Source organism: Electrophorus electricus, chromosome 10, assembly GCF_041902795.1.
Source record: "Electrophorus electricus isolate QZ-2024a chromosome 10, ASM4190279v1, whole genome shotgun sequence".
NCBI classification, from domain to species: Eukaryota; Metazoa; Chordata; class Actinopteri; order Gymnotiformes; family Gymnotidae; genus Electrophorus; species Electrophorus electricus.
In genome coordinates, this window is record NC_137506.1 from 7475993 (window position 1) to 7489690 (window position 13698).

Here is a 13698-nt window from a genome sequence, read left to right on the forward strand (position 1 = left end):
CAGGACTCCCCCTTCTGCCCATGCAGTCCTTGGTTTGTCTGGCAGTTATCAGGAGCTAAGTCACTCATCAATCAATATTTATACAACAAACACAGGGGTTTAGGGGAAGATGGTTGTTTAGATAGACCAAGCACACATTACAGGGTGAATGAATTCTGGGTGAAAGCAGTCTTAACTCCCCTCCTGTGCTTAATCTCCTCCCCTTACCCTCCACTGAAATATAATATCCTTCTTTTCATAAGGTAGCCTCTCCATACTGTCATCACTGGCAACTGTGAGGTAGAAACTTCGACACTGCCAAATAATTGATTGCACAGGAGCACATACACTGGTGTCCCATTCCTATATTTTGCACTTAGGCACACATAAATGACGTTAGTGCAGACCACTCTTAGTAGTTTCCTATGTCTTGTTTTTATTCCTAGTTTCTATGCCATAAACTACAATACAAACTACAAAAACACATTACTAGCTTTATTAGGATTTTTTGCTATTGCAAATTTGATTTAATTTTAAAAAGTAAAAAGACTTTGTTATTAATGACATTTTTTTTTTTTAATCCTAAACCAATCCTAAAGGTTATAGCTCTGAACTCTTCAGCTGTGACCAAAACAGAAAAACACACAAAAAAATAAATTCAAAGTCATATGGAACACAGAGCTGTGGGTGAGACATCGTGCCCAACAGTAATGGCTACCTTCATGGTTTCTAGACTATTATCCATAATTCTTCCTGAATGGCTCCGATTGACAGCTGGTTAAGCTGAATCTTATGCATTTTATTTTTGTTTTGTTTTTTTTTCAGTCTGACCAAATCAGGAGCAATAAAGAGGGTGTATGTAATATTGATGTGGCCTGTGTGCTGCTTGACTCGGCAGCGTTTCCTGTGGGACAGAGCAGCCTGTGAGGCTTATCCTACACAATGGCTGTAACAAAAGCACCACAGCTGATCCATGCGAGGCGAGGAGGTGACAAAACAGTTAAAGCATGCTGTTGGCTATGGGCAAGCAGTCAGCAGATGCAGACAAAAGGGTTTGTGACAAGAATAACTCCCCCCCCACCCCTCATTCTCCAAACCTCTTTCCCTCCCTCTTTCCAAGGTGGATAGTCAAGAGTCCAAAATACCAATGCCCTTTTCTCCTTGCCATTGCCTTCTCTTAAACAGTCAGCATTTTACTTGCTTTTTCTAGTTAAAAATACGTTCATAGCAATTCTTTGCTTTATATTTAGTACCTAAGCAGAAGATTTCAAACTTTAATTCAGTCTTAAAAACAAAAGTATTTCACTTTAGCAGATTTTCGGATTGTGCAAATACTGATAAACTAATAGGAAGGTTGGTGCGCAATTCTGCATTATATGAGTAATAAACTTCTCTCTGTTGGGATATTCTATTTACTCTTTTAATGATCAGTTAGAAAGAGGTGTAGACAAATATTTCACTGCTGTAATCATGATTCTCCAGCATGTTATGGGTAGGAGACTTCTTACATTACTGCTCCAGTTTGATTAAATGTAATATGAATTATTAAGTAATTACCAAGAAGTTTTACATTTTACAAATAATGATTTTTTATGTTCACCCAAAAATTATAAAGAAACTATTTGTAGTTTGGCATTTGGGAGACCTTTTTGAGGCTTGAAATACACTGCTGCTGTAAAGTATCCCACACAGACTGTCACTGACCTGACTGTCTAGATCAAAGGGCAGTATTTTACAAATAATATTTTGTGTGTGTACATAGTTAAAAAACACAAAAACAAAATTAGTACATTTGTTGCAACCTTTAGAACAAATTGGATGTAGGCATACCACAATAACACACAGTCCCTCCTGAGAGTAGAACAAGGCTTTCTCTCTCTCTCTCTTTCTCTCTCTCTCATTCTCTCTTTTTATCTGTCCTCCTGCCATGTTAAAATTTTGCTGCTGTTTTTCAGACAGCTTTTTGCCATGAATGGCTTTAAATCACAGAAGATGTGGTAGGTTGTCAGTGTTGAGGTTGGTGATTTGGAGTTGGGATATCTATAACCTTTGTAATCCCCTCTCCCTATCTTTCCCTCTCTTTTCACCTCTTTTTCTGCCTCACCCTCTTTTCCATGTGACATTCATTCATCAGCCAAGTGCGTTTGGCAAGCCCTTCGCCTACAAGCGCCGTCCCAGTGACCACTAACCTTGGTATGTCCTGACACTCATGATGAGTATCTGCAGGACACAGAAGGCAAGCATGCTGCTATGTCAGGCCTTTATTGTGTACTGCCGAGGCTGGGGACAGTCAGCATAATCAAACAAATGACCCCTGAAGGCTGTGCCCCTTGGGAAAGGAGAAGGAGAAGGAGACAGAGCCCCAGCCAAAAGCACTTGGGCAGGTCCCCCCTCCCCCTCTTTCCTTACCCCTCCCATTCTATGATCTTGCCCCAGGAGAAAGAGGGAGAGGAAGCGAGAAATTACTGTACCACACTGTACAAAAATGTCACACGTTCAAGGCAAGCAGAGTTTGAACACAAGCATGAAAAGGGAAAATAGGGTGTGCATACAGCCACAGAAACACAATCAGGCCATCCAAAAAGACATGTTGGACCCTATCATCTTATTTGTTGGATGGGTTTAAAAAGATATTTATAGTCACACTATAATTTAATGGTGCATCACCAGAAGTGAGGCAGTTATGATGTTGGCAAAGCTAACCCTAAGATAACCCACCAACCAAGGTCTTCTAAACAAAGGTTTGCCTTTGATGACAGTATATTTAACACATCTAATGGAAAAAAAGAGGGTGGTGCATGGCTTGGGTTTCATAGATAGCATGCTTTGTCCAGACAACTGCTCACCTGTCTGGGTCTTTGAGGAGAGCTGATCAGGCTATGACTGATAGGACTGATGCTATGCTAGGAGGACATATTTTTAGAAGAGTTTGGTACAGTCCCCTGATAGGAAATTAGGATATTTGGTGTTCAATGTATATTTATTCATAGCAGCATAAAAATTGGGTGCATTATATTAAAGTAGTAAAGTATTATCACAGCAAGATTAAACGTACATGTTTGTGAAAAGTTGTAGTTACTAATAATAAGCATAGTTTGCACAGGGCATTTACCCTGGTGCTAAACTGGCCTTCTGATGGAAGGCCCAAAGTAAACCTCCCTTTTTTACATTAACATTTATTTCTTTATAATCCAATCTTTTCTATCACAGTGGCAGATTAAGCATTGTCATGCCCAAAATCCACAACATGTATCTGAATCAGTTTCCCCCAAACCCATGTGTTGATCTAAATCATGACATAGAATATCTGTATGAACTGCATTTTCTGTTTAGGTTAGGGGTACTCAATCTTATCTGCAAAGGATCGGTGTGTCTTAAGTTTTCATTCCAACCAAGTGGAAACACCTATTTACATTTGTTTAATCAGTTTGTAGTCCTTCAAACAACTGATTAGTTGCATCATGTGTGGTCCTGCTTGATTGGAATGAAAACATGTCAATTGCAGGAGAAGAATGGATTAAACAGGATTAAGACCAGATACTGAAGCTAGTCCTACTGCTCAGTATCTTATGACTTAAATTCACTATTTCCTCTGTAATGCACAGGAGTCTCTTCTCTGACCTCTAAGGAGATGCTGTCTTCTGAATACTGAGCACATATAGGATGTATTCTGCCTGATCTGGCAGAATTAGCTGGACATAAATGAGCACTGCAAGAGTTCATTCAACACTGCTGGATAACTGTCAACTATTACACTGCCCTTTAATACTAGAGCTCAAGGGCTCAAACGTTTTCATACTAAATGTAGCTTGGGATACTCTAGTAACACTCTTACTGTGACAGCTAGGTAGTTGCTATTAGTCTTAAATTAAGAGGCATTTTCTTTTTTCTTTCTTGACAGTGACAAAAGCAAGGTAAAACACCTTTTGGTGGCATCACACACACACACACACACACACACACACACACACATATAATCTGTGCCACATTTTGTTAATGTCAAGAAGAGTATAAGAGACCACTATCTACAGTGTGTAACATTGAGCAGTAAGGAGGTGCACGCATGTGCAGAGAAGAGTGAGATTTAATAGGGGCAAATCCAAAATCAGAGTCATTAAAGCAGTCCAGGGTCATAGAGCCGACAAGGCGAGCACGGGGATACATGAGTAAACTAAATAAACACACACGAAGGCAAACAGGGAAGCAGGCTATAACTAAGGCTAGGGAAAACACAGGGCTAGGAAACACGGAGTACAAACCAACACAACCATATGAAATAAACATACAACCATCAAGCCTAACATTCAAACACATTCCAAAATTCATTCACAAATTCAATGAACAGGCAAAACACAGGGATCAAGACATGGTTTAAATACATGAACTTAACGAGGGACAGGTGTGGAAAATCAAACGAGGGGTGGAGAAAACGACACTATGGCATGGAACTAAAAAACACAAGACAGGGAAAACACGGAACCCGGGAGCGACTGATCGTGACAGTGAAATTAGTATCTACTGGGAATACTAATAAATATATAGTTTTATTTTAAATATGCAGTTTTCATGTGTTATGTTCAACAAAATCGAAGATACCAAATTATTTTGTGAACCTTTGAAATGTAAACTAGAAACTAATCTAGAAAATCCAGTTTCCCAACCCAGATTAAGACTATGGTCTAGTTTCACCACTGTTACTACAATTTAGTCCAAGACTGGGTGTCTGGGTGTCCAAAACCATGTCTGGAAATCCATCCCTTCATCTTTAACCCTAAAGGCATTCAGGTGCTATGAACTGGACCCAGAATTACTGACGGGCTATAGGCATAATACTCATGAGAGGTGTTACTAACTACTGTAGCCCATGTGTTGCCATGTGTCATTTATCAGCCATCCTATAGGCAGAACTTAGGGGGATGGGGTGCTGACCCCCCCTTCCTGGGGAAGAACAGAGAGTTGGCTCTCTCAACATATCATTGTAAACATAACTATACAATTTTAAATAATAATATGCATTGAAAGAACTTATGCTAATTGTAGATGCAAGAAAATTCATCTTTGTGTTTCAAAACATTGTATCCCACCTTCATATGCCTCACAGTGATTTGGTCCACAGCCTACCATCCCTGAAACCCAACACGTTAGCCCTCAATACAAATGCATGATATGAAGTGTGGAAGTAGTAGCTGACCTCTAAGCTAATTTTCAAAGATTAGTTTAAAATATAGGATGTGTCAGACATTGTACTTTACTTCCACCACTCAACAGAATAAAACACATTTACAATTTAATCAGAATGCATTTTGTTTGCTCCTTTACCTTGTAATCAGACTGTATTTTGTTTGCTTTTAGCTTGTAATCAGACTGCATTTTGTTTGCTTATTTATCTTGTAATCAGACTGCTTTTTTTTTTTTTTTTTTTTTGCTCCTTTACCTTGCGAGTGAATCTTGTGAATCAATGCAGCTGACATATTGTTCTAGAGCAGCTGTATCTCCTAATGCTGTCAGTGAAGGTAGAACATCCGCACTTAAAATAATCATAACATGCTGAACTTTCGACATATTTTCAAGTGGTTTAGTTTGTTACAAACGGGATATGTGTATGTATGATACTGGATACTTTATCTTGTAATAGGAAATAAAACGTATAATATTTAATATTTAACTTGCCATATAACATGTAATTCAGCAGTATTTCTGGTAGCACATTTGGCCCCTTCGGGAAATGCTCTCTAACGGTGAAGAGAATCTGCACCCATGGCCCCTCTGCACTCTGCTCAGTTCCACAGGGATGCTGGTCAGACATCAGTTACAATGACACTGTAGTTGGGTAGTGGCTGCTGCACTAGAATTAGTGCCTAGTATGTTGTAGTTTTATATGCATCACTGTTGCTGCTGGGTTGAAAGTAGTGAGACGTATGGTTAGAGAATAACCACTGATGAAACGTTGGGGGATGTCTAATGCAAACTAAGCCTGACAACACACTTGTCTGAACTGTGCATGAAGGATACTGCTAGTAAATAAAAATTCCAAAGCTTTATAAACTGCATTATATTATATACTTCTAATATTCATTGCTGTGCAAAATGGTCTAATAAAAGAAAAACAGCATAACGTAGTTTATGTTCCAAATTGATCAGTTTAAACGTACTCTTGGAGAGTTATATTAATTTCAGTTTAACTATGTAGACAACTGTATTGCACAGGAGATTCAATAGATACAGAAGATGTATGCCTTTTGAATCAGAGGAAAATATCACGATCCAAAAAAAGTATTTACAGCAGCTCCACCAAAATGTGCTTCAGCTAGTGAAACAAAGAGGAATTAAGGCAGTGAAGCTGTTTGCAGCTTTACTCCATGTCCCATCAGTCTTGGCAGAGCAGCTCTGTCTCCACTCACTGCCAGGGAGGTTCTAGCTTGGCAAGTGGCCTCCTCTCTTGTCTTGTTTGAGCTGTACTGCAGGTCTATTTTGCTGGGTGGTTTGGTTTTTTTTTTTGTTTTTTTGTTTTTTGGTTAATCAGAGACTTGGGAATGAAACATAATATGTTTATTAATGTCATTGTCTCCTTGTGGATCAGCAGGTTCCGGAGCGATTCCTGGAAGTGGCGCAGATCACGTTACGGGAGTTTTTCAATGCCATTGTGGCAGGCAAAGATGTTGATCCTTCCTGGAAGAAGGCCATATACAAGGTCATCTGCAAGCTGGACAGTGAGGTTCCAGAGATTTTCAAATCTCCTAACTGCCTGCAGGAGCTTCTGCACGAGTAGTAATTGGTATTGAATACCAGTTTCTCATCCTCTCTCTGCCTCAGATCTGTATGAAGATTAAGGTAGCATTTATATTTTCAAGCCCCAGCTACTGTTAATGTTTTGTGCTTTTCTTTTAAGAAAAAAAGTCTCTTTTTTGACTGTTTAATCTTTACTCAACCCCTTTTACTGCCTTTAAATGGGCATTATTATATTTACCATAAGATGGTAACTAATGGAACCGATTCCACAGATATTTTCTTCTTCTTTGGTCATTTTGTTGAGGACTTGTTTCATGGCAGGATGTTTGTAATGTGTGATTACAATTTCTCAATAAGACTTACATTTTTAGTGTGTATAGATGTAATTATTATTTATGATTAATATAATTATTACCAATAATGTTATTAATGCTTGAAAAAAAGACTCGTGGTATTCTTGTTTCTCATGGCAATGCTACATAAAATAAATTATTCTTTGAACAAAAATATTAAGAGGGTATACCTTTTCTAGTTACATATATTTTGTCTGTTCATTCTTCAGCTTTGGCTGGGGTCCAGTTTTCTTGTGTTTTGCGTCCACTTTGATAATGCTGGTTCTGGGGAGGGTACAGCCTCTCCTGTAACTAAGCAACATGGCCATTTCATAGTGGGGCAAGGCAGTTTAGCACAAAAAAGATGGACGCCTTCCCACTGAGAAACCATTTTTGTTCATAAAAAGAGTGATGTCACAATTGCTCATGTGAACACACACGCATGAACATACTATGCTCATGCATAGACTATTACAGAAGTACAAACATACAAAAAGTCAAACAGACTTTGAAACTCAAAATAAGGGAATCATTGTTAATTTACTTGTTCATTTACAATTACTTAAACAATATAGATCTAAGAAGTTTAGGAGCAACCACAAAAATGTAGGATGGTTTTTATTGAAATATTGTTATTGTTTTTCAATCATTTTATTTTATTTCTTGCATGTGTTTTATATGACTAATATTTACAAGAATCATATTATTTATATATGTAAAGGAATAGGAAAGGAGTTTGTGATTTTAAAGTAAACCTATGCTCCCCAATGGTTATAAGAGATGAAATGGAACTTTAAAACAAAAGCATGTACACTGCTGCATCATCAAAGTAAGCTACAAAAGAATGTAGAATTTGTTGTATAAAGTTTTTGTAGTGATGACCAAGGAAAGTTACAGGAATTTATAGAAATCTGGAGAGAGAGGTTCTATATTGTTTCAAGATAAAAGGGCCTTAATTTCTAGATCATAACTGGAAAGGCTTGAAAGGCAAAATTCCAGACATGATTTCCCTGAAATGCTTTGCTCTGGACTAAACCAGAAAATGAACTAGAATGTACGCGTTCAGATACTGTCATCACAAAGCCTTAAAAAGTCTGCTGACTTCTAGGTGGATGAGTACATAGGGCGATGCACTGTTCCAGGCTTCGCTCCAGTTACAGCCACTGGACCACACATACAATGAGTGCAGCAAAGTGCCCAGCTTTTCACTATGCACTGAAAAGAAAAAAGATGCAAAAAAATTAAAGCTGAAAACTACACAGCTTCTCTTTCATGCCTTTGATTAGACCATGTTAACGTGAGTTCACGATAGCTTGTACAGGTCTTTGATATGTTGAGGGCAAAGCAACAACTAAAATAAAAAAATCTAATATCAAACAAGTATTTGACACCAAAATACACAAACTCACAGAAAGAGAGAGAGAGAAATCAAAATTTTAGGAGGTATGGTATTTATGGAAATTGAAAGTCTATTACAAGTTTAATACATTGTAATAATTTTGGCCCAAATATGTGATGCCACCGTAGATGCGATACGTTTTTTCAGTTGTATCAACTGACCTAGTATGTAGTTTGAGCTACTCCAATGATTACAACTTTTAGGTTTCATGTAGTAAGTAGCAGAAGCATCACAGTACAGCGTAGAATGACATCCCAAATACAACGTCACAACACATTAACAGTATGTTCTCAATCAAAAAAGAGTCTCGCCTTCACAGACAATTTGCACCCTGTGCCTAGACTGATAACACCAGCAAATGTTTTCTTAGTTGGATGTCTTTTTGAAATATCATATTTAGATATATGTTAACAGTGTGTATTGAAATAAACATAAACCTTTGGCTTTTCCTTAAAACATCTGAATAAATTCTTATTCTTTAGGTTTATTGTATTTTCATATTACTCTAAAATGAGCCTAATTTAATTATTGTTCACTTGTGACAACAAAACGTGTAAGAGTCATATAAGAGTCTTTTACAGTACATTTAATGAAGTTGATTTTTTTTGTACTAAAGCACTATAAAGGAGCACTGTTCTATAAAAGCACACATTAGTGTGTGTGTGTGTGTGTGTGTGTGTGTGTGTGTGTGTGTGTAGGCCTTGGGGTGGGGTGACAGGGTCTTTTCCACAAAGGGTTGGCATGCCTGCAGGTTTTCATCCTGTACAAGCAGGTGCACACCTGATTCCACTTGTTTAATTGGTTGGTCTCCATCTTCAAACAGTCAAGTACCTCATGTTCTACTGCTTGGCAGAATTGAAAACCTACAGCCTACAGCCTTTATGGGACTGCTGACCCCTGGTTTAAGTACTTCTTTTGCTATTTGTTTTGTGCATCCCTATACCTGAACCTAAAAATAACTACTTACATAAAAACATCTACTTACTTGCTGTAGAAAATTGGTGAGATGGCTAGTAATGTGATCTTTAATTTCACCATTTAAATTGTGTTGCACAAAAATATATGTTAGAGAATAAGGCTTTAGTCTTTCAAAGGTGCTTAGGTTTTTATAAAACACTCATAACTGGAAACTGCTTTCAACAACAAAGATTAAAGAGTATGAGAGAGAGTTGCTAAGAGTGAGATGTAAAAAATGCAGTGTATTTTAACACAATGTTTGACTCTTTGTAAATTATTTAATGCTATATTTATAAAATGATGAGTTTTCAAAAGTTTTAAACATGCTCATTGGTGTATACCTTTCTATAATTTAGCAATATGATGTAAATAGAATTGTGGTGCTTTTTTTGTATAATATACTTATTTGACTTTAGTGAAGTTTTTTTCAATCAGTCACATTTCAGTCACATTTTTTGCTGTATTTTGAGAGATATTTTGAGAGAGACTTTATTAGGCATGTTTACAAGCATGGTCAAGTCTGAACTGTGTATTTTTGCCATGTATTTGTTTTAATTAATCCTAATTTATTTGATGTATAAATTTGGTAATCCTGGAGGTATACGTTAATACTGTTGTGTAGAATTGGCAGAAAAACATGGTAACCCTACTACAGTAACTATTGCAATGTATAGTTGCAAAAGGAACTTGACTGCCTCTCGAGGATGATGGAGAAGATTCGTTTATTTATTTATTTATTTATTTATTTATTTATTTATTTGATTAACTGTATAATCATACTTAGCTTCACTTTGAACGACCTACATGATATAGTAGTCAAACCGTGCCTTCCATCTCCTTGGAACTGAATGTATGTGCACTATGTATGCAAACTTGTAGAAAGAAGAATAAAAAATAATTCTAGATGTAGTCTGTTCTACATTGCCTGTTCTACATTGTTTGGCTCATTCATTCACAGTTTTATAGTCAAGGCCCTTAAATACCATATGGGGCTCATATTATATATGCTATCTGGACATACTTTTTTTCTTTTTTTTTTTGTTCTGTTGTAATCCAGATTACCATATGTACTATATTCTTTCTTTACTGACAGTACTGATAGCTGACCGTACTGATAACAGAATAAACCAGTCATTAAATATCTTTGCCATTGCTCTCAAATTGTCAACATAGGGATATAATTTTTTATTGTAATTGTTTTTGTTTGTTGTAGCCTAAAATAAAGGGAAGAAGAGAGAAAGATGAATTGTGCCAAATAAACATAACATTGTTTGGACAAATTTGCAAAGAAAAGCCTCGGGAATGAAAAGGTATGCTTGGAGAGAGTGGGATAAAAAAGCAGTGTGTGGCTTTTGTGGCAGCGCTGTGTTGAGAGAAGAGAAGCACCCACCACTGTAATTTATAGGCTGATACAAAAAGGCACTTTAGCTGGCCGGGCGCTTCTGCAACTCGGCTGAACAGGAGGTAGGGTCACTCCCCCTTCTGCACCATAATGACGAGTAGAACCCTGCTCCCCTTCTGTTTGATTTCATCAGCGTGGCTTTGAAAGGCACATCTTAACAGCACAACAATAAAACAGCTGTGTTTGTGTTGGCCTGTTCATTGTTGAAAATTTTACCACCACCCCCTCTCCTCTCTCTCTTACTAAAGAGATAACACAAGAATAATGTCACTCACATGTTCCCTAAAAAAAGAATGAAGAATCATTGTTCTTAATTGGAATAATGTTGAAGACTACTGTAAAATGTATGCCATTTCTATAAAATATTAAATGTCACTAGTTATGTTTACAATAAAATCTGATAAGCTGAAAGCATTTTCAAATTGTTCACAGACTCTTGATAGGTGAGAACTGACATCTGATAGGTAAGAAATTAAGTCTGGAGACCTCTTCAGTGGCCACAGTGTTAGCACTTTCTTTTGATTATTACTTAAAAGGTAAACTAAGAGATGGCTCGTCTTTGAGAGAGGACAATAGGAAAATGTCATTATCATTTCTTCTTGCATCATAAGCGACTGCAGATGTTACAGCTGTTTGAACATGTCTGCTGCTGTCAGAGGTCACCCATAGCCTAAAGCTCTATTTAAACACATGGAGCCACTGGCTGGGACACAGGTTTGTTGGAAGCTGGGAACTTGCTTCGTGAGAGTTCTATGACATCACTTGTTATTCTTCCTCTTCTTGGTAATGAAGAAGAAACCGACACCCACCTCCAAGGCTCCCTGTGTTTTGAGCAGACAGGCTCCTTGCAGTTGGGCTGAAGCAGCATCTTTGCATTTCACAAACAGTCTGCTTCATAATCAAATACCATCTGTCGCTACATCTGAACCTGTTTTTAACATCTGTGCTTTCTGGTCTTAACAAAGCTTAAAAAGCCAATTCACAACTTTCACAGTTCACTGACTAGATGTGTATATTTACTACCTTTAATACATCTTTATGCTACTTTTATGAGGTGCCCACTCTCTCCTGGCTAGGGGGTTGTTAGGAGCTGCTGGTGGGTTGATATTGCCTTGCTCAAGTACCGATTATCTTGCCATGGGTAGCCAAGTGTAGAGGACCACCGCACAGAGGGGTGGGGGACAGACAAACACAGACAAACACACACACACACAAATATCTACCCATCTATCTACCTATTTATCTCTCTCTCTCTCTCTCTCTAAAGATAGATAGATAGATAGATAGATAGATAGATAGATAGATAGATAGATAGATAGATAGATAGATAGATAGATAGATAGATAGATAGATAGACACAGACAGAGAATGGAGAGCGTGTAAATGGATAGCAAACAGAGCGAATGGGGAAAATCTTCAAAGTGAACTAACACTTTTTGACAAAAAAAGTTTTGCCTATTCTGCCTGATGAGGAGTCTCAGAGTTGATCATGCTTGAAGTCCTATTACTGGAAATGACTGCAGGCTGAATGGTAAACAGGGGGAGAATCAGCAGCATGGTGCAAGTGAAGTTTGGGAAGTGAAAGATCTCTCAAAGGATGTATTTGTTTGCCACCTCACACATGCTAAGGACTCTGCTAAGCGTGTCCTGCCTCTGTTCAGGCCCATTCAGAGGCAGATGTACAACCCAGGCTACAGAAAATATGATCTGGCACATTTGGGGGAGGGGCCACAGGGGCCAGTTGAAATCTGATTGGTCCCAGAAGTGCCCCTGTCCTGTCACTTGTCACTTCAGAGCATTTCATTAGCTGTATTTTGAAAGATTAACAAACACTATATTCATTTGATTTCACTGGGAAATCTATGGCATCATCTACCTTGAGACAGACTACAGCACACAAGAAACAGAAAACTGCAAAGATAATGTAACCATGATAGTGTGAAAACCACACAAGCTTCATGGTAGTTAAGTTACAGATGATTCAACACATTACCATTTCAATGTGCTATGCCTGAACTTCTGTTACAGATCACAGGAGTGACTGTTGAGCTTATTGCTATTACTTTGAAAAAGTGACCTAGTTATCTAGCTAGGGTTAGTCAACAATGGCAGCTAGCAACCCTGGCAAATACAAAAATTAACATTATCTGGTGATGTATCTATTTTGCATTTTTGTGTCTGGAACTGCTGTTATGCCAAAATGGAAACATGAAATCTCCAGGGCAGGTGGACACTAGAAGCATGAAAACTCTAGGGCAGGTTAAAAGAAGGCCTAGTCTTCCAGTAATAGCTAGTCTGCAACAACAGAGATTCAGGCTAACACAAACTGAGGTCAAGACCAGGGAAGCTCCAAACCTCCTTCACCAGGTCAGCAAAAAGTTATGTACAGCAAAATCATGATGGTATATTGGCAACACAAGTACAGGTTTGTGTTAGTGATCCGCAGTGTTTATCAGTGTTTAACTGCTAATTCAATTAATAAAAGATTATATGTCAAGATATTGTATTTATGTTTTTTTCCACTTTTATCCTTACACAATGATGATGCACATATGCAAACATTTAGATTTAATAAGATCCTTCATAATAAAAATCTTTCAATAACGTTAGTATTTACTGTATGCTAAGATTCATATCAGTTACATGAGCAAACTCACCCTACCAGCAGGAGACATCCTCTCAGATCCCTACAGAATAATAGACTGGGAGGGTGATTTGTTGAATTGACCAGATATATTATTTGACTGAGAAAACTAGTATTTACACTAAAGGGGAATAGCGTGCAAACAAATCACTCATACTGTGGTCATGTGCAAAATGTCAGATATCACGACATACATCCGGAAATTTGTGTCTTGAAATCGCATATTCTACCCAGTCAAAAACAAGAATATAAGACC

The 13698-nt window shown here is 37.7% G+C and overlaps 1 protein-coding gene across 4 annotated transcripts in view; it reads left to right on the forward strand.

Annotated features, from left to right (window-relative positions):
• LOC113583669 (prospero homeobox 1a) overlaps positions 1-10305 on the forward strand; it is a 32961-nt gene extending 22656 nt beyond the window's left edge. For 2 of the 4 annotated variants that reach the window (XM_081721411.1, XM_081721412.1), the window contains exon 5: positions 6560-10305. In XM_081721411.1, coding sequence (XP_081577537.1) covers positions 6560-6748 — 189 coding nt within the window. In that variant the 3' untranslated portion in view covers positions 6749-10305. The remainder of the gene's footprint in view (positions 1-6559) is intronic. The other 2 variants (XM_081721410.1, XM_081721413.1) reach the window with 2 other exon arrangements.
• Positions 10306-13698: the final 3393 nt, after the last annotated feature.